Raw genomic sequence first — 21,289 nt, 5'->3', positions numbered from 1 at the left:
ATAGATCAAACCAGCCACAACATCCCCTTAAAGCCAATGCAGAGCAAGGTCCTACCTCTTTTCATTTCTATGAAGGCTGAGAGAGGTGAGGCAGCTGCAGAAGAAACAGCTGGAAGCTAGCAGAGGTCGGTCCATTAAGTTTACGGAAAAAAGCTGTCTCTATAACGTAACAGTGCAAGGTGAAGCAACAAAACCTGATGTAGAAGCTACAACAAGTTGTCCAGAAGATCTAGCTAAGATCATTAATGAGGGTGACTACAATAAACAGATTTCCAACATAGACAAAACAGCCTTCTAAGTGGAGGAAGATGCCTTCGAGGACTTTCATAGCTAGAGAGGAGAAGTCAGTGTCTGGCTTCAAAGCTTCAAAGGACAGGCTGACTCTCTTGTTAGAGGCTAATGCAGCTGGTGACTTGAAGTTGGAGCCAATGCTCATTTACTATTCTGTAAATCCTAGGGCCCTTAAGAATTATGATACATCAACTCTGCCTGTGCTCTATAAATGTAACAACAAATCCCAGGTGACAGCACATCTGTTTACAGCATGGTTTACTGAATATTGTAAGCCCACTTTTGAGATCCACTGCACAGAAAAAAAAACAGATTCCTTTCCTATCACTGCACAAAAAAAACAAATTCCTTTCCCATCACTGCACATTGACAATGCACCTGGTCACCCAAGAGTTACCATGGAGATATACAAGGAAATTAACGTTGTTTTCATGCCTGCTAACACAATATCCATTCTGCAACTTGTGGATCAAGGAGTAATTTTGGCTTTCAAGTATGATTATTTAAGAAATACATTTCATAAAGCTATAGCTGCCATAGATAATTATTCCTCTGATGGATCTGGGCAAAGTAAATTGAAAACCTTCTGAAAAGGATTCACCATTCTAGATTCCATCCATTAAGAACATTTGTGGTGCCGATTGCAGTGGTTCACAACTGTAATCCTCACACTCTGGGAGGCCAAGGCAGGAGGATTGCTTGAGCTCAGGAGTTCGAGACCAACCTGAGCAAGAGGAAGACCCCATCTCCACTAAACATAGAAAATTAGCTGGGCGTTTTGGTGCGCACCTGTAGTCCCAGCTACTTGGGAGGCTGAGGCAGGAGGATTGCTTAAACTCAGGAGTTTGAGGTTGCAGTGAGCTACGATGATGCCACTGCACAGTAGCCCAGGCAACAGAGCAAGACCTTGACTCAAAGAAAAAAAAAATGTGTGATTCATGGAATGAGTTCAAAATATCAATAACAGGAATTTGAAGGAAGTTGATTCCAACCCTCATGGATAACTTTTGGGGGTTCAAGACTTCAGTGGAGGAAGGAACAGCAGATATGGCAGAAACAGCAAGAGACCTAGAATTAGAACTGGAGCCTGAAGATGTGACTGAATTGCTGCAATCTCACAATAAAACTTGAATGAATGGGGACTTGCTTCTTATAGGTGAGCAAAGTGGCATCTCGAGAAAAAATCTAACCCGTGTGAAGATGCTGAGAACATTGTTGAAACACCAAAAAACGATTAGATTACATCAACTAAGTAGTTGAAACAGCAGCAGGATTTGAGAGGACTGACTCCAATTTTGAAAGACGGTTCTACTGTGGGTAAAATGCTACCAAACAGCATTGCACAATACAGAGAATTTTTTCTTGAAAGGAAGAGTCCGTCAATGTGGCAAACTTCATTATCTTATTTTAAGAAATTGCCACAGCCAGCCCAACCTTCAGCAACTACCACCCTGATAAGTCAGCAGCCGTCAGCATCAGGGCAAGACCTTCCACCGGCAAAAAGATTACAACTTGCTGAAGGCTCAGATGATTGTTGACATTTTTTAGCAATAAACTATTTTTTAATTAAGGTATACATAGTTTGTTTTAGACATGAGGTTATTGCCCACTTAGTAGACTACAGTGGAGTATAAATATAACTTTTACATGTACCAAAAAATTTGTGTGACTCATTTTATTGTAATATTTGCTTCATTGTGGTGGTCTGGAACGGAACCCACCTGTCTCAGAGGCATACCTGTATAGGCATAAAAAGGGGGTTCAACACTGTTACCAACTAAGCTAATAAAACAAAACTAGCTCGGCTCCCTATAACTTGTCCTGTGGGTAATGTTTCTTTCTTCGGGTTACTCATTATTCTTCCAGTTACAAGCAAAGCAAACAAGAAAGGAGACACCAGGCTCAACAAGTCTAAAAAGTAGCACATGTGTTTCTAGTCAGAGACTTTCCTGACTTTGGGGGAGAAAAATGGCCTTGTCAGCTTCCATTCTGACTGAGAACAGTGGGAGGGAATGTGGGATTCTCTGGCTGGGCTGCCCCCTGTAGCTAAAACCCAGAACTCTATTGTTAAAGGCAATAATATTACTGTTACTGTTACTATTACACTGAATGTGTCTACTACCACCGCTAGTACCATGGACTCACGCTCCTCTCCCTCTGGCTGTCTGTGCCATAACGTGTGTTAGAGGGGCCGCCTTGTAAGAATGGCCACGTCCCCCAGCCTCCCTTGTGGCTAGCTGTGGCCACGCCAAAGCGTGTAAAAGAAAGCAGCTGGTAGTGTTATTGAAAATTATTATACCAACTTAAATACCCTGAATGCTGAGCCTATTGATTAATAATACTCTACATTTCAACTTCTCAATCAAAGGTGAAAGAAGTACCTTTCTATAAATATAGCGAATATTTCCAAAGCAGTTGCCTCCAAAGACAGCCACCAGTGTTCAGAGAATTAGTCCAGGTTAAAAGCAGCACAGAGCAGTTCACCAAGCCACTGCCCTGGAAATGAGTAGACACACTCAATACGACAGTAATAATAGTACAGCTGATGATGATGGCGGAAGTGACTGGGTACTTCCTATGGATAGTACTTCCATGCACTTCCCTTTTCTTTAACAATAGAACTCTGAGTCTTAGCAGTACCCAGCCACCCAGCTAGACGGCGTATCTGCCAGGTTCCCTCACCTGCAGCTGGGTGGGGTCATGTGGCTAAGTTCCGGCCGGCAGAAGGAGGTGAGGAATGTACAGCTACCAAGAACATGCACCAGCCACCTGGCCCCTCTCCCCTCTTGCTGGCCGGGAGGTGATGAAACCGAGCAGCTGTCTTTTACCCAGAGCTGAGCAATGCATAGATATCATAGGGTCATCCACCTCCCCTGGGCTGCTCTCCTCTGGACATTCAAGTCCACAGTATTTTGGGCAACTGTTCAAGGAGCCTGGCCTGTTTCCTGTGTTATGCACAAGCCTGATCTGAGAGCTTAAATAGGATAATCTTATTTACTGTATTCCATCAAATCTTAGAATGAAATACACACCATTGTTTTATGAACCACTAAGAAAAAAAAATGCTACCACTTAGCACAATCTTTTCTTAACATAGCATGTTTATTCTATAAGTATGGACAGGATTTTTCAGTCTTATTTAGACATAGATTTTTTTTTGTCATAAACCAGTGACGTGTGTATATGTCTGTGTGTACATATTTTATATATATGTACATATATATATAAAGGAAAAGATAAATTGATATTGATTAAGGTATTCTGAAACTTCACACTCAAGATCTGACTCTTCTGATTTTTTTGATTCAAAGTCATTGTTTTTTGCTCTTATAGTCTGTCAGTGTTTTGGAGTTCTTTTCCATACAACGTCACCCTCTGTGCCACCAGTGTTGGCAGCATTTCTTAGATCACATCATTTTTGTCTCTGGGGTTTTCATTCAGTTGCTGACACCCATTCTGCAGTTTTGATGCTGGCACTTTCTTGATTCTACCAGATGTCAGTGGAGGGTTGACAGACAACAACCAGAAATCACATTATTTCCTAAAATGACCTTTACAAGCCTTGTTGACTGAAACATTGCGGAATTACGTCAATCTAGTCACACCATCAGGAATAACAGGTCACTATGCTTTTGAAGGAGTTCATTCTTTAACCTTTCTGATACAGGTCCATGAATCAAGAACACACTTAAGACTCCTGCATGTCTATTCCAGGTGACTTCTAGCCAGACTCACTCCCTCGTTTCTCCTACAAGTCTGGGGGAATCTCTTGCAGGACTGAGAGTTTTGGTAAACCATGCACATAACTCAATTGAAAGGTACAGCAATATGCATGGCTACGACCAAGTTCCCACAGGTATAGGCAATGACAAATGTGCCATGACTGCCACCCAGCCAACAGGGACTGTAAGACACAATCAATTGAAGGACAAATACCCATTTCAGAGATATTAAAGATGTAGGTCATAGGATGACTAGATGACAGTAACGTCCACAGCAATTTTATGAAAAGATGATGTTACAGCTTCCCATTTTATATACAAAGAAACTGAGATCCAATAGCTTGTCCAAGTTCTCACAGCTAATGAATGATAAAGTCACGCTGCAAATGGAGGTACCTGACTCTTCACAATAATTCAATGAAACACTAATTCATGGATATAGCACTTTGTACTAATTTAGAACAAGAGCCAACAAACTATGGCCCAGCTGTTAAGAATGCCTTTTATTTATTTATTAATTTCTTGAGACAGAGTCTCGCTCTGTTGCCCCAGCTAAAGTGCAGTGGCATCATCACACTTCACTACAACCTCAAACTCCTGGGCTCAAGGGATCCTCCTCCCTCAGTCTCCAAAGTAGCTGGGACTACAGGCAGCACCATTACACCCAGTCAATTTTTTTCCATTTTTTGTAGAGACGGGGTCTCACTCTTGCTCAGGCTGGTCTCCAACTCCTGGCCTCAAGTGATGCTCCCACGTTGGCCTCCCAGAGTGCTAGGATTACAGGCGTAACCCACCACGCCCAGCCTACATTTTTTAAATTTTTTTAAAATCAAAGTAAGAATAATATTTCATGGTATTGGAAAATTATATGAAATTCAAATTTCAGTGTCCACAAATAATATTTTGAATTTCATCCAAAAAATTGTGGAAGTTTGTTCTTTTGTTATAAAAGTACTTACATAATTGTTTGATTTTTCCTCTTGGCCCACTAAACCTAAAATATTTACTGTCTGGTCCATTACATAAAAAGTTTGCCGACCCTTGGTTAAAAGTTTTTTTTTTTTGAGACAGAGTTTCACTCTGTTGCCCAGGGTAGAGGGCCGTGGCGTCATCCTAGCTTACAGCAACCTCAAACTCTGGGGCTCAAGTGATCCTATTGCCTCAGCCTCCCGAAAATAGCTGGGGACTACAGGCATGCGCCACCATGCCCAGCTAATTTTTTATATATATTTTTAGTTATCCGGTTAATTTCTTTCTATTTTTTTTTTTTTTTTTAGTAGAGATGGGGTCTAGCTCTTGCTCAGGCTGGTCTCAAACTCCTGACCTCCAGCGATCCTCCCACCTCGGCCTCCCAGAGTGCTAGGATTACAGGCGTGAGCCACCGTGCCCGGCCTAGAATATTAAAAAATAACAATAGCCAGCATTTGTGGAGGGCTTAGAATGCAACAGCCATGAGCTTCACATTGTGCGTGTCTTCTCTCGTGCAAGTGTTTTCATGCCCACTTGAGGTAGGTACTGTTATTTCCCTCCATTTTCCTAAGGGAATTGAGGTTGGTGAACCCAGTGCAGCCCATCTAGAAGCCCCCTACTGACTGCTCATCTGTAGGGCAGTTATGGCTTTAAAGGAAACTATATGCATGAACACAACCCGCAGATGACCCCAAATCTCGATTCATTCATTCACCCACCATTTCACCAGCGCCTACCCGCTCTCCCCAGCCCCAAAGACAGAGCAGGGAAGAAGACAACTCCATGGAGCTTACATTCCAGGTGGGTGAGACAAACGAGAAATGAGGAAATAAATAAACGAACAAGTAATTTTCAGATAATAAGCACTCTCTATAAAGCAAGGCCGGGTGATAGGCTGCTGGTTTCTGCCTCTCATGCTGCGCTCAGACTCTAACCACTAAGATGAGGCTCAGGTATGAGCTGGTTAAAATCCACTGACCTAAAGTAAACCCAACGTTCAGAGAGAGAACAAGGTGGACTCCATAAACCAACAGCCTCAGAAACTCACAGAGAGAGGGGAGGAGGAGGGGGAAAGGGCGGAGGGGAGGGAGGGAGAGGGCGGAGAAGGGTGGGCAGGCAATGACTTTTAGACTGCGGGCTAGAAAGAAGAGGTTGATTGTAGAGGAGGTGGGGCAGCTCGCCCGGGGCGATGGCACGCTGGACCGCCTTCCCAATCCTAGTTGGAGGGAGGCAGGAAGGGGCTTCCGCGCCCCCTCCCGGTGCGTCCTGGGCTACCCGCTCTGCACGGTCTGGGTCCCAGCGACCACACTGCTCCAGGGCTCTTGCTCCTCCCTCCCACCGAGCGGAGGGCTGGCTGAGGACCGGAGCAAGGGGTGCGAGTGCGCGGGGAGCGCAGGTGGCGCCTCCTGCGGGGTACTGCCCGGGGCTCCCTCAGTGCGCTCGGGCCGGAGACAGGCTTCCCGGACAGCTGCGCTGCGGGTGGGGTGCGGTGGGGTTCCAGGTGGGAAGCCGGAAACCAGGTGGCAGAGACCTCTCGGCTCATCCCGCGGATCACGCGGCGGGCCCGGCTCCACCGAACTTTCAGGAAATGGTGCCGGCGATCACAGCACCCACCCCTCCCAGAGGCGGCGGCTCCGGGCAGAGGGCAAACTGCCATGCACCGCTAGCCGCCAGCAGCCCACGCCGCGGATGCCGCCCCAGCCCTGAACCCCAGGCGAGCGGGCGGACAGAGGCCGGCGGGGCGGCGCAGAGCCCCAGCGGGCACCCCTCCTCCCGGCTCCCGCCCGCCGCCGCGCCGCCCCTTTCCTGTCTGATCGCGCCGGGAGCGATTGCATCACAGCCGGCGGCCGGCGGCGCACGTGGAGCGGGGCGTGTGGGGCGTGCGGTCCGCGCCGCGCCCGCCGGGATGCTCGCACCCGCCGATCCCCGGGCCCGCTCGGCCCCAGGCACCCCAGTCCTCCCCCAGCCAACCGGCCGGCGCGCCCAACTAGTCCGCACCAAGCACTCCCGGCCCCGCGCCCCGCGAGCCCCCCAGCGGCGGCGCCCGGGACCCGCGGAGACCTGAGCGCCGCGGCCGCCTGGCGCGCAGGGGCCAGGCTGGATTCTCACCTGACGATCGAGTCCGGCGACGCGGCCGCCCGGCCGCCGGGGCTGCAGCTGCTCCGGGCCTGGCCGTCCCGTAGCCGCCGCTGCCCGAGCAGGCCCTCCCGGCCGCCACTGCCGCCGCCGGTGCCGCTGGCGCGACAGGGCACGGGGAGACCGCGCGGCCGGCCCGGGGGCTGGGGCGCGCGGCGGAGCTGGCGCAGGACGAGCGGCAGGCGATTGCTCATGGTGCGGCGCGGTGGTGCAGAGATGCGGATGCAGCGCGCGGGGACCGGGTGGCGTCAAGTTACCGCAGGCTGGCCGGGCGGGTGCCGGGGAGAGCCGTGCCGGCAGGTAACGGGCCAGAGGCAGGAAGGACCTGGCTCTTCCTCCTCGGCCCAGCAGGGGCCCCCAGGGAGCACTGCACCTAGTGGCCGTGACGTCGCAGGGGCGGGGGCCTGTGGGCCGCGGGGCGGCTCATTGGAGTGGCCTGGATGTCAGGCGTAGGCTTCCAGCACTTTCATTTGGTTGGCGATACAAGCAGGAGGCTGGAGTATCAGAGTACCACACCCTGCCCTGAGACCGTGTATCCTCCCTTCTGCCTAAAGTGCTGATAGGTCCCTCGGTCGTCAGGTGGCAGTTCACTGCCTGGACAGGCAACTCAAGTTTAGGTAGGGGTTTGGATTCACTCTGCTGGCCGCGGCCTAGGGAAGCGCGAATAGGCCTCGGAGTTGTAACGACGGCCTTGCAACCTTAGGCAGGTTACTGAACCCCTGTGAACCTCAGGGCTTCATCGGTAAAATGGAGATAGCTATACTCTCCTTACAACCTTAGAAGGATTATATAGTCCTGCTTGGTTTTAGGACCTCCCGAGTGTACCAAAATTTAAGGATGCTCAAGTCCGTGATATAAAATGACACAGTATTTGCATATAGCATACGCACATCCTCCCATATACTTTTTAATTTTTTTGAGACAGGGTCTTGCTCTTGTTGCCCCAGGCTGGAGTGCGGTAGCGTGATCATAGCTCACTGCAACCTCCAACTCCTGGCTCAAGCGATCCTGCAGCCTCTGTGTCCCCAGTAGCTAGGACTACCGGCCACCATGCCCAGCTAATTTTTCTATTTTTTGTAGAGACAGGATCACTGGCTATGTTGCTCAAGCTGGTCTCAAGGGATCCTGTTATAACAAAACTATGTGGAACAAAACGATGCTATTCTGGGACCTGCTGTACTTATAATACCTAATAGACTGTAAATGCTATGTAAATAGTTATACTGTATTATATTTTATTTGTAATGTTTTTATTGTTGTACTGTTATTTTTTACTTTCTTTTTCAAATATTTTCATTCCAGGGTTGGTTGAATCCAGGGATGCTGAACCCAAGGATACAGAGGGCCGACTATAATTCCCAAGTAAAGTGGGAATCAGATTCTAACTTTATAACTTTATGATCTTATTCCTGAGTAAGGTAGGAATAAAAGTAGTCAAATTAGAGACGCTGGTTTTCCATTAGCTGAGCACTGTACTAGGTGCTGGAAAGATAAGCTTATTTAATTCTAACGAATGTAGGGAATTGAGTATTCCTGTCCTGATTGTCAACCTTGGGAAACTGGGGTCAGTTGGTTTACTGGCAGAGCTGGGAGTTTGCCTGACTGCAGCAATCATGTTCTTAATCTTGCACTATTGTCTATCTTTTTCATTGTAGGATGATTGCCACATCTGACAAGATGGGTACAGGAGTAGCTAACACTTTCACAACCCTATGAGGTAGATATTGCCAACATTTTACAAATTACGAAACAAATTCACAGAAGTTGGGTTTTGTAGAAGCAAAGAAATGTTATATAAGCACCGAGACTTGAATCACCCATTCTCCTATTGCCATTATGATCTTAAGCAAGTCACATACCCCTTTGGAGTTATCCTTACTATGGGGACCATTCATTTATCAGACATTCATTGAGAACTACTGAATCACCAGGTTCTGCTCACGGGATGAAAATTACCCAGTCCCTGTTCTCGAGAAGTTGCAAATATAGTAACTCTGCCACAGTAGTAACATTCGCTCCTCCACCAAATGAGTGGGGCAATAGTGATTTTTAAAAAGGCTGTGGAGACCACATATTGTGTGATCTCATTTCTATGAAATGTCTAGATTAAGCAAATCTATAGAAACAGAAAGTACATTAGTGATTGCTTACAGCTGGGGGAGAGGGAATGAGGGACTTGGCCCCGACTTTTTTTTTTTTTTTTTTTTTGAGACGAGTCTCACTCTATTGCCCAGGCTAGAGTGCCGTAGCATCAGCTTAGCTCACAGCAACCTCAAACTACTGGGCTCAAGCAATCCTCCTGCCTCAGCCTCCTGAGTAGCTGGGACTACAGGCATGAGCCACCACGCCCGGCTAATTTTTTCTACATATATTTTTAGTTGTCCGGCTAATTTCTTTCTATTGTTTTAGTAGAGACGAGGTCTTGCTCTTGCTCAGGCTGGTCTCCAACACCTGACCTCGAGTGATCCTCTAGCCTTGGCCCCGATTTTTGATCTGTAAAATAATGCTGTTCTGAGCATTCTTTTATTCGTTTACTCAATAGCTGGGCATTGAGATCCTCCTTCTGTGTGCTGGGGAAAGGCTGGGAAGTAGGGCAGTGAGGGGCCCACACCTGTGCTGGTAACATTTATCAGTTCCCCTTTGCACAAACAGTTCTTAGAAAACTCATAACTAATGAGAAGATGCTGGGCGCAATGGCTCACTCTTGTAATCCAGCACTTTGGGAGGCTGAGGTGGGAGGATTGCTTGAGCCCATGAGTTTGAGACCAGCCTGGAGAACATAGCAAGACCCCAAATCTGCAAAAAATTTTAAATATTAGCCAGGTGTAGTGGCGCACCCCTGTAGTCCCAGCTACTCAGGAGGCTACAAAGTGAAACTCTATCTCTTAAAAAGAAAAAAAAGCTAATGAGAACAAACAGTACAGAGAATTGGAGGATAAACAGCATAGCAGCAACATCCTGACCATACTGAATTGAAAGGAAAAAATATGGCATTTTTATGAAGTTCATGGCCCAATAGTTTCCCAAGAGGACTTCCCAGCATTTGATTAAATACTTTGGTAAGGATGAAAGATTTGAAGAGAAAAGATCTTCAAGTTAATAACTGCCTAAGCCAAACTGTTTGCAACTGTGAGCCACAAAAACTAACTTGTTACTGAAAATCCCTAATATGGGAATGACTCAAGCGATATATATGTGCTGCAAAGATGTTTTGGAGAAAGCAGTTTGGAGTCTGTTCTCTCAGTCAGCTCCAAAAGCTCATGGGGAACCATACCTCTAAAGTGATACCCTGCATCTTTTAATTATATAGTACGTTAACCGATAATCATGGTCCTCACCTGAAGGCCATATTGATTTTTCAAATCATTAATGTTATACTTTCTAATCTTAAGCAATTTTAGGTGAAAATGAGTTGGCTTTGGCATGAAGGTAATAAAGCAAATTTGAACCGTAGAATTATAGGTAACAAATTCCATTAAAGTAGTTAGGTCTCCCACTCCGTCTTAACCATGAAAATAGTGGAATAAAACCAAGAGCAGAACATTTTATATGAGAAATGTAGCAACATTTAATAGCACATCATTTCTTTACAAGGTTTGATGCTTAACTAAGGGCTGTCCCATTGTAATATGATTCATTGTGGGGTTTTGTTTGTTTGTTTGTTTTAGACAGAGTCTTGCTCTGCTGCCCAGGCTGGAGTGCAGTGGCATCATCATCCCTCACGGCAACCTCAAACTCCTGGGCTCAAGGAATCCTGCCTCAGCCCCCCAAATAGCTGGGACTACAGGCGCATGCCACCACACCTGGCTAATGTTTCTATTTTTAGTAGAGATGGGTCTCTTGCTCAGGCTGGTCTCCAACTCCCAACCTCAAGCAATCCTCCCCACTTGGCTTCCCAGAGGGCTGGGATTACAGGTGTGAGCCACCACACCCAGCCCATTGTGATCTTAATATGTAATTTAAAAAAATCTGTTGGAGATCTAGGACAACAGATGTCTGTGCTGATCAAGCCAGTTAAAATATTTTACTCAACGTCTTAGATTGAATCCTGGTGTGGATGACCAGGGAGGCCTCTGCTCCCTTCCTTCCCTTCTGAGAGTCCCAGGCCTGGCCCTGAAGTCAATACAGCCCGAGCCAAGCCGAGGTGCTCACATTCCACGTGAACGGTATGTGGGTTCTTCTCCACTCGTCCTGCGTCCTTGCAGGACCGAAGAATAGGAACAGGAGGAGGGGTCGTGGAAGTAAGCTCGGGATCCTTCATATTCCTGGGCTTGTTTCATAGGCACGTGTTGTGACCTTATTTTGAGAGATCTGTCTGAATCTCCAATTACCCAAAACTTGAATTACTCAAATATGTATTGATTAACTTCAGCTTGGTCAGCTGCAGTGGGAGGGCAGGGCTCTATTAGGCTGAAGCCCTTAAAAATTCATTTTCTACTATTCTTTCCCTAATGGATATAGGTAATTTTAGTGCACTTTGAGAGAACATTTGGACATTTGTCAAAGAAAGCTTGTTTTCAGTATAAGCTAAGGACTATATATCTGAGAGGTTAAATAACATTTGAGAGAGAGAGAATGCATTCTATTCCAGCCTCTATGCTAGGCATGTAGTTAAGGAGGCAACTATGAGCAAGAAAGACACACAAACCTAGGTCTCAGGAAGTCTATGCATAGAACTGTAAAGTAGAACACAGGCATGTTGACGGGAAATTGTAAGAGTGTGATAGTTCAGAGTCCTAGAAGAGCACCAAGCAGAGCCACCTGCCTAGACCAGGAGAGTCATTGAAAAGCATTCTGGGCCGGGCGCGGTGGCTCACGCCTGTAATCCTAGCACTCTGGGAGGCTGAGGCGGGTAGATTGTTTGAGCTCAGGAGTTCGGGACCAGCCTGAGCAAGAGCGAGACCCTGTCTCTACTAAAAATAGAAAAGAAATTATATGGACAGCTAAAAACATATATATATATATATATATATATATATATATATATATATAGAAAAAATTAGCCAGGCATGGTGGCACATGCCTATAGTCCCAGCTACTCGAGAGGCTGAGGCAGGAGGATCGCTTGAGCCCAGGAATTTGAGGTTGCTGTGAGTTAGGCTGACGCCATGGCACTCACTCTAGCCCGGGCAACAGAGTGAGACTCTGTCTCAAAAAAAAAAAAAAAAAAAAAGCATTCTGAAGGAGGTGGCACTTGAAGGCAAGACTTGAGGATGATTTAGGAGTTAAGCTAAGTGAAGGGTTGCTGTTGGAAATTAGCGTTATGGATGGAAGGAACCACATGAGCAAAAGCCTGGAGTGGAAGAGAGCATGATGAATTTGAGGTACTGAAAGTTATCAGAAAACAGAGTGGGGGAGGCAGGGGAATGAAGAGAAATGGCAAGGATGTTGGAAGAGCTGGGCAGGTCATGAAACTATATGAAGGAGTCTGCATGATATTGTGAGAGCAGTGGAGAGCAACCGAAGGGTTTAGAAGCAGCAGAGTGGCAATCTCAGATGTATGTTTTAGAAGGATCACTCTGGTGACAACTTAGATGACAGAAAATGAAGCCAGTAGACAGATCTGGAGACTGTTGCCGTTACGGGGGAAGAAGTGATGAGTACGTGAGAACATCCTTGGCCAGTGGAATGGTGAAAAGTGGATGGATTCGAGAAATAAGTAAGGGAACAATTGGCTGCCTTTAGCATTTGAGTGGTGTGGAAGGTATGTGGAAGGAAGTTGTCAACAATGAAACCCAGTTTCTGGCTTGAAGTATTTGCAAGAAGGGGTGGTCGGGGGAGGTGCTATTCACAGAGGAAAACCAGAGGAGAGAACCCACAGGCTTAGCCCTATCAAGATTTCCGTGCCCGTGGGATATCGAAGCAGAGATATTTAGTAGGACATTGGATCCAGCGATGTGTAGCTCAGGATAAGTTCAAAGATGGAGATTTAGATTTGGTAAACATATAGGACCAAAACTCAGAGGTGAAATCTAAGCCTATGGTTATGATAAGATCCCTGAGAGAGTATATAGAAATCGGAGACAGGAGGACCTAGAATAGCACCGAAGAACACAAACAAGAAATGAGCAGAGGAAGACAAAGCCATAGAGGAGACTATGGAAGAAAAACCAGATGAGTCGGAGAAAAACTGAGGGGAATGTCTTAGACGTGTGTTTGGCTACAAGCAACAGCAAACCTGACTCACAGTGGCTTCAAAAAAAAGTTTATTTTTCAGCTCATAAAACAGGTAGGCAATTTATCCTTATTTTCTCTTCTTCCCTGTTTTATGAGTGTGGTGCTCTGAAATTCCCATTAATTCTGTGAGTTGACATATATTCTTCTAGTAATATTTTTTGATGCCTAAGTCAATGAACCAAAATAAAAAGAACTACAAGGAGAAATAAACAAATGCACAATTACAGTTAGAGATGTCAACATTCCTTTCTGTAATTTATAGATCCAGTAGACAGAAAATCAGCAAGGATATAAAAGTTGTAAGCTATACTGTCCACCATATTGACCTGACCTTTATTTTTTTTTTAGATTTTGACAGGATTTATTTTCTTCTTACACTTACCTTTTGCATTTAGAGAGAAACAGAAGAACATACATTGTTTTCAAGTGCACCGGGAATAGCCAACAAGATAGACTATATTCTGGGCCAAAAAACAAACCTCAACACATTTTTTAAAATTTAACTCATATAAAGAATATTCTCTGACCACACTGGCATTAAACTAGAAATCAATATCAGAAAGATATCTAGAAAATCCCCAAGTATTTGGAAATTAAATAACATACTTCTAAATACCTCTGGCCCAAATCTCAAAGGAAATTAGAAACGATAATGAAAATGAACATACAACATAGCCAAGTGTGTGAGATGCAGCCAAACAAGAACTTCACTTGGAGGAACATTTACAACATTAAATGCCTATAAAAAAGAAAAGACCACCTCACACCTTTACCTCAAGCCTGTGAAACAAAAGCTGCAGGAGTCTGGAGAGTCCAAGGTCATAAATCTAACTTTGACCACAGACGGCTGCAGTGACACTAGCATTCCTGTCCCTGCTGATAAGGAGGAAGCTACTCACCTCTCCTACCTGTGCAGGTGTTACTCCCCAAGAAAAACCCTCTATAAAACCCAAGGCTTTCGCCTCCACCCATCTGCACCCAGATGCTCAAAATAAGCACATGATGCTACACATGAGGCTTCGTGTGTCTCTCTCGCCTCTGGACCTGACAGCGAGGATGTGAAGAAACTAGACCCCGTGTGCACTGTTGGTGGGAATGTAAAACAGTGCAGCTACTAAGAAAAATAGTATGGTGGCTCCTCAAAAAATTAAAAATGGAATTACATATGACCCGGCAATTCCACTCTGGGTATATACCCAGAGGAATTAAAAGGAGGGCCCTGAAGAGAGATTTATACACCCATTTTTATGGCAGCATTATTTGCTATAGCCAAAGGCGAAAGCAACCCAAGTGTCCATCACTGGTCAATGGATAAACAAAATATGGTATATACAGACAAGGGGATGTTATTCAGCCTTACAAAAAAGAAAAGAAAATTCTGACACATGCTATAATACAGACGAACCTGGAGGCCATTATTCTAAGTGAAATCAGCCAGACATAAAACCACAAATACTGTGTGACTCCACTGGTACGAGGCACCTAGAGAAGTCAAAATCATAGACAGAAAGCAGAAGGGAGGTTGCCAGGGCTGGGGCTAGGAAGGAACGGCAAGTAGCAGTTTAATGGGTGCCAAGTTTTTGTTTTGCAGGATGAAAAGTGTTCTGGAGGTGGCCGGTGGTGATGGTTGCACAACAAGGTGAATACACTTAATGTCACTGAACCTTACATTTAAAAATGGTTAAGGTGGTCACTTTTGTGTTATGTGTATTTTCCCACAATCTTAGAAAATCAAGGAGGAGGAGGAGGAAGAAGAGTAGGAGGAGAAACATCTCCAATTGGTGATTTAGGTTTGCAGAGTCAGTTTTTATTGTTTGCAGTGAAGAACTCTGTTGTTTGGTACGGTGGCTAAAGTGAACGGTGTGAAGGTCACTGTGGAGAGCAGGTCAGGGAACTGAGGCTGGATGCTGGGTAGGTCATCCATCAAAATATAGAGGCTACTCAGGACAGGGTAGTATATAGGGCAGTGAGTATGCAGGGTGAGGAGAGCACTCACTATAAGCCGTGTGCCAACACCTTCACCGAATAAGGGCCCTTGGCAAGAAGGTCAATGGATGATAGCAGTCAGTGGCACAAAGATTGCATTCCCAGTGGCACGAGCCTCCATGCCACAGTTCATCCATGAGGACAGAGAAGGAATGGTGTCCGGCCACCAGCATGGATGGACCCATGAAGTGCTGCCACTACCTCTTGGACTTGAGGTGTTGGATTGTAGCAGAATGAATAGTCTCCCCTGAGGAGGACCTTAATAGTAGTGACATCCTTAAGGAAGGGCTCAGTGTTAGTTAAAAAAAAGAAATGAATTGAAGGAACAGCTTCAATTAAAAGGATAAGGATGGGCCAGGCGTGGTGGCTTATGCCTATAATCCTCCCTCTCTGGGAGGCTGAGGGGGGAGGATTGCTTGAGGTCAGGAGTTCAAGACCAGCCTGAGCAAGAGGGAGAGCCTGTCTCTACTAAAAATAGAAAAATTACCTGGGGATGGTGGTGGCACATGCCTGTAGTCCCAGCTACCCGGGAGGTTGAGGGAGGAAGATGGCTTGAGCCCAGGAGTTTGAGGTTGCTGTGAGCTAGGCTGATGCTATGGCACTCCACTCAAGGCAATGGAGTGAGACTCTGTCTCAAAAGAAACGATAAGGATGTAGAGGAGTTCGAATATGGACCTTAAGGGGAACCAGAGCACACAGAGGAAAGATGTGGAAGAACAGCAGCCGTGCGAAGGGAGTCAGGAAAGAGAAAGCAGTGCAGGGACCTGAGCCAGGAGGGATGGTGAGGGGGTAACAACCCGGGTAACAGAACGTGAAGCCTGGTGGTTTATGTGGCCCAAAGGATGCCAAAGAGACAGACCCAGCAAATACTGGAAGGCTAAAGTGCAGAGAGGACACTGGGACTTTTCAAGGGTCAAGACAGTTTGCACTTCCATGGGAGTCCTAGTCTTCAGTGGATAAGGAGACTGTGGTCTTCCAGGATTGGTAGTTTGCTGGGCTTGGGGAGAAGCTCTGAGTTTGATGCAGCTTTTCTGAAGCTCCCAGGAAGTGGCCTGGGCCTGGTGTCTGAGTGTTTAGGCTGGAAACATGGCTCTGCAAGGTGCAAGCCTGGTCTCTCGGAGTGTGGGTAGCATGCACACCGATGTTGATCTGCAAAATCTATGTTACCAACCAGTGCAGGATTCTGCAGGTGAGGCATGCATGGAAACGTTTGTTACATAAATCTTTAACTGCAGCTGATGATTCCCTTAGAATAAATTCCTGGAAGTATAATTACTGGATCAAAGATGAGGAACTTTTAATGTTACTGATCCATATTGCCAAATTCATCTCTGAATATTTTATACCAATTTATGCTTTCATTTAATTGGAAGTAATCTTTTCCATCCTTAATAATACAGTATTGGGTAATAATTTTAAAAATGTTTTGTATGTCATGAAGTTGTCCTTCTTTGGAGACAATTCTTTTTTTTTTTTTTTTTTTGAGACAGAGTGTTGCTTTGTTGCCCTGGCTAGAGTGAGTGCCATGGCGTCAGCCTAGCTCACAGCAACCTCACACTCCTGGGCTCAAGCGATCATACTGCCTCAGCCTCCCGAGTAGCTGGGACTACAGGCATGTGCCACCATGCCCGGCTAATTTTTTCCCGGCTAATTTTTTCTATATATATTTTAGTTGGCCAGATAATTTCTTTCTATTTTTAGAAGAGACGGGGTCTCGCTCTTGCACAGGCTGGTCTCGAACTCCTGACCTCGAGCGATCCACCCACCTTGGCCTCCCAGAGTGCTAGGATTACAGGGGTGAGCCACCGCGCCTGGCCTGGAGACAATTCTTTATGGGTCTCTTGCATTTTGGATTTCTTCATGTCTTGTTTATCTCTTATTCAAGGGCATCCATTCAAGGACATTTGTAGAGCATACAGCCTTGGAAAAGATAGTGTCTCCCCCTGGGGCAGAGAGCAGATTTGTTTACTGTCCAGAAAGTAAAGATAACACCTCCCTCCAGGGGCAAAGGTGGGGCCCTGGGCTGCCCTGAAAGGGGAGGAACAAGGAAAACCAATGAAAATGCAAAAGCTCATGTTGCCTCCCCTGTTGTACAACTGCCCTTGATCTCTGACCTGGGCATCTGGAGTCTTCTGCCAGCCTCCATGGAACTGAGGCAGGCTGCCTTGTTAGCTTGCAAGCTGGGTAAAAGCTCAGACCCATCACAGTTTTTGGCAGTCATTTCTGAGCTGAGTGTTGAGGACAAAGTAAGTTTTTTCCTGGAGAGTGGGGGAAGGGCAATGTGGGCAGGGACAGATTGTGGAGAACTTTGTGGAGGATTTTATTCTGTTTGTGTTTAGAAATATTATTCTGGCTAAGATTGTGAAGGTGGAGGTGAATGAGACAGGAAGTAGGGAAGACAGTGGCAAGACAACCAGCTAAGATGCTATTACAGTAGTCCAAGAAAAAGACTGCAAACTAGAGTAGGCGCTTCTGAGGAATAAAGGAGTGCTAGATGGAAATGACATCAGTTTTGGACAACTGAGGTGGAGATGTTCTGTAGGAAAAAAATCCTCCTGGCACTCAGGAGGGAGGGCTGAGCTGGCGGTGATATTTTAGGAAACAGTATAAATGGTAGTTTAAGCCTTAGATGAATTCATGACATTAAAGGAGAATGGAATGGAGAATACTTGGTATCACAAACCTGAAGCCTATGGAGGCTCATAGAAGCCAGGCAGATAATTCAGTATTAACTAGTGAAGTGGACCAGGCATAAAATTTCCCCCAAATGGCTGGGCATGGTGGCTCACACCTGTAATCCTAGCATTCTGGGAGGCTGAGGCGGGAGGATCACTCGAGGTCAGGAGTTTGAGACCAGCCTGAGCAAGAGCAAGACCCCGTCTGTACTGAAAAATAGAAAGAAATTAACTGGACAACTAAAAATATATAGAAAAAATTAGCTGGGCATGGTGGCGCATGCCTGTAGTCCCAGCTATTCGGGAGGCTGAGGCAGGAGGATTGCTTGAGCCCAAGAGTTTGAGGTTGCTGTGAGCTAGGCTGATGCCACGGCACTCTAGCCCTGGGCAAAAGAGTGAGACTCTGTCTCAAAAAATAAAAAAAAAATAAAATAAAAATTACCCCCCAAAGAAGCAATACATTCTGCAGACTTTCAATGACATACATTTATTTTACCCTAAAAGGAGTGTTAGGTTGGGACAAGTAGGAAGGGAAACAGATGTTTGTGTAGGGGTTTCCATGGAGAAAGCGATGGCACTAGGAGATGCTGTGTCTACCATAGAGGGGACAAATTGACCAGAAGGGGGCTACCAAGAAAGAGCAGATGACATGTCAAGGGGGCATCCCAGGACTGAACAGATGTTTAGTCTACACATGATAGGGGGTTTCCAAGGACTGACCAACCAGAAAGAGGTAGAAAGGCAACAAAGTAGAGATAGGATCAGGGCCACAAATGAGGGTCTCTGGGCCATGCGTACAAGTAACATGACAATATCCTCAAATGACCCACTACCCTTATTAACATAGTAAAAATCACACCCACCAGCACCAGGACAGTTTACAAATACCACAGCAACCCCCAGAAATTGCCTCACAAGAATAGAAAAGGGAAGGATTCCCCATTCTGGGAATTTTCCACCCCTTTCCAAGAAAATCATGAATATTCCACCCCCCACTTAACATACAATTAGGGAATCAGCATAAAAGGAAAAATCTTGTTAAATGCACGGTCTCCTCCACTCCCAGGGGTTGACCCGTTCCTTCCCTGGAATGCACTTTACTTTCATAAACTTTGGCACTTTGCCTGCCTTGCATCTGCTTGGTCTGCTCATTTGCTCCGTCAACTCGGTACCAGTAACCATTCTTCGGTACGGGGAACCAAGAACCAGGGAACTCGGACCTGACATCTGGTCCCCACACCGACAGGAGAGCCTTTACTTTCTGTCTAAAACGTGTGTTCAAGTGTTCCCCGGCTGCTTTAAGTTTGCTGACCAAGTCCATAGTGGAGAACAAAGGAACCGGCTCCCCTAAAGGTGCAGGCATGTTGCCACCTTTTAGGGTGACTTTCATCTTTAGATCCCCCTCAGATCTTGCAGCATCACCTCACCAGAATCCAGGCCCAAACAGGATAGATCTTTTTTTCTTTGTAAGCTGGAAATTTGGATTTTACGTTTTTAAAATTGCAAAAGCCAGATTCAGCCCCTGGGCCAGCAGTTTACGGCCTCTAACTGGTCTCTAGAAGGAATCTGCTTACCCCATGTTCTTGTTTGGTGGTTCCATGAGAACTCTGTGGTGAGCCATACATCGCTATACAAACAGGAGGACATTTGAGGGTTTGTATTTGCCCCATAGAGCAGATGATTTGATCACCATCCAAGCCCTGTTCTTTTACAGTGGGCCGAATAAGCATGGTTTCAGAACTAATGAGGTGGAACCGCCTGCTTCTCTTCCTTTCCTATTGTATGATGCATGTGAATAAGCCATTGTCAGGAAAATACAGCTTTGTTGTTTTTCCTAGGTACATAAAGTGGATTTGGCCCATGGGCATGCATCGCAATTGTAAAGTAGGCAAGTTTGTCTTCTGGCACCAAACATGTCAGCATTCTGGGCTGTTTCCCTCCATCTCATCTGACTTAACCTGGCACCTGCATGGTAGGGTGCTCTGTGCTCTCATCACATGGTCAAAAGCAGCTTTTCCGACAGGCATTTGGTCTAGATGGAATTTTGAGGAGGCTAAGATAGTCCCACCCCCATGTGCCCACGTAGATGCTTAGCTTAAAAGGTTACTGGAAACCTGCAGAGGAAACGCCTCTAAAATTCTATCAGCCATGAGATAGAAAAGGAACAGAGTCCTTCCGAAATGCCACCTTTGCCCGACCTACCAAATAGGAGCACTAAAAATGTCAGATGACTGTATTTGTCAGGATACTATGAATTTTTAAGAGCAACTTAGCTGCTGCTATTCTATTTCCTTCCTCTGTGCCTCTGATTTGAATGTGTTTTCCAAATACTTTGGGCTCAAACAAGTTTTAAAATCTACTTATTCAATCATTAAACATGTTTTAGACACCTGCAAATTGCCCGGCACTGTGCTGGGCTGGTAAAAACATTTCCACCTCAAAGGATCAAATCAGACAATGGTTGCACATGCTCAATTTTAGAATATTATTCCAAAAAAGGAACTTTTGATCTCCTGTGAAAGAGCTTTCAGATATTCTATAAACCAAACATCAAATTTTATTAATTTACAGTTATATAGATTGTGTAATATTTTGCATTTATGAAACTTTTAAATGCAGCATAATTCCATAGTGTCTTTGGAATTCCATGCTCTAAACTACTTATAAGGAAAGAAAAATGTGAGAAACTAAATGTGAGAGAATGCTTATGTCTTCATATACATATATATTTATACAAAAGTATTGAATAAGCACACAACAGAAAGCTTCAGATCTTATCTCTGAATAGGACAAGGTTTAAGTTGAAGACATATATATATAGATGCATATAGATTGGTAAAAAAGTTGAAGTGGTTCCTTTATTGTAATCCCTTTTTGGGTGATAGACTTGAGTATAGTTTCCACTATCCAGACAGAAAAAGTTATATGATTTAAAATTCAGTCTGAAACCACAATTACTTTTGCACCAATGTAACAACATTAGAGGATGTTAGAGCTCTTGATATATTGTTAACGTTTGCCCTTCAAAATAGAGATTTTTAAATTTTTTTCACATCAAAAGACAACTTAATAGACAAAATTTTTAAATATTCATGTTTAATAGCTGTGTTTATAGAGTATCACAAATCTGATTAAGCCTTTTTTTCTTTCCCCTAAGAATTTACACAGGGCACAGTTCTACTGTCATCTGTTTCTCTAACTGGAACTGTCAAGACTTACAGCAAACCCATCCATTTTCAACCTCAAGGCAAAATACATCTTAGGGCTCCTCAATATGACGTTAGAAACTCTTCACACTCAAACATTCTAAAGAAAAATTTTGCAGCTATTTTC

General features: G+C 45.2%; 1 protein-coding gene across 1 annotated transcript in view; it reads right to left on the bottom strand.

Annotated features, from left to right (window-relative positions):
• MTHFD1L (methylenetetrahydrofolate dehydrogenase (NADP+ dependent) 1 like) overlaps positions 1–7,458 on the bottom strand; it is a 186,577-nt gene extending 179,119 nt beyond the window's left edge. Inside the window, exon 1 of the mRNA XM_045544570.1 lies at positions 7,092–7,458. Coding sequence (XP_045400526.1) covers positions 7,092–7,312 — 221 coding nt within the window. The 5' untranslated portion in view covers positions 7,313–7,458. The remainder of the gene's footprint in view (positions 1–7,091) is intronic.
• Positions 7,459–21,289: the final 13,831 nt, after the last annotated feature.

Source organism: Lemur catta, chromosome 2, assembly GCF_020740605.2.
Source record: "Lemur catta isolate mLemCat1 chromosome 2, mLemCat1.pri, whole genome shotgun sequence".
Lineage (NCBI taxonomy): Eukaryota > Metazoa > Chordata > Mammalia > Primates > Lemuridae > Lemur > Lemur catta.
The sequence above is the reverse complement of the archived record's forward strand: the minus strand, read 5'-3'. Positions and strand labels throughout refer to the sequence as shown.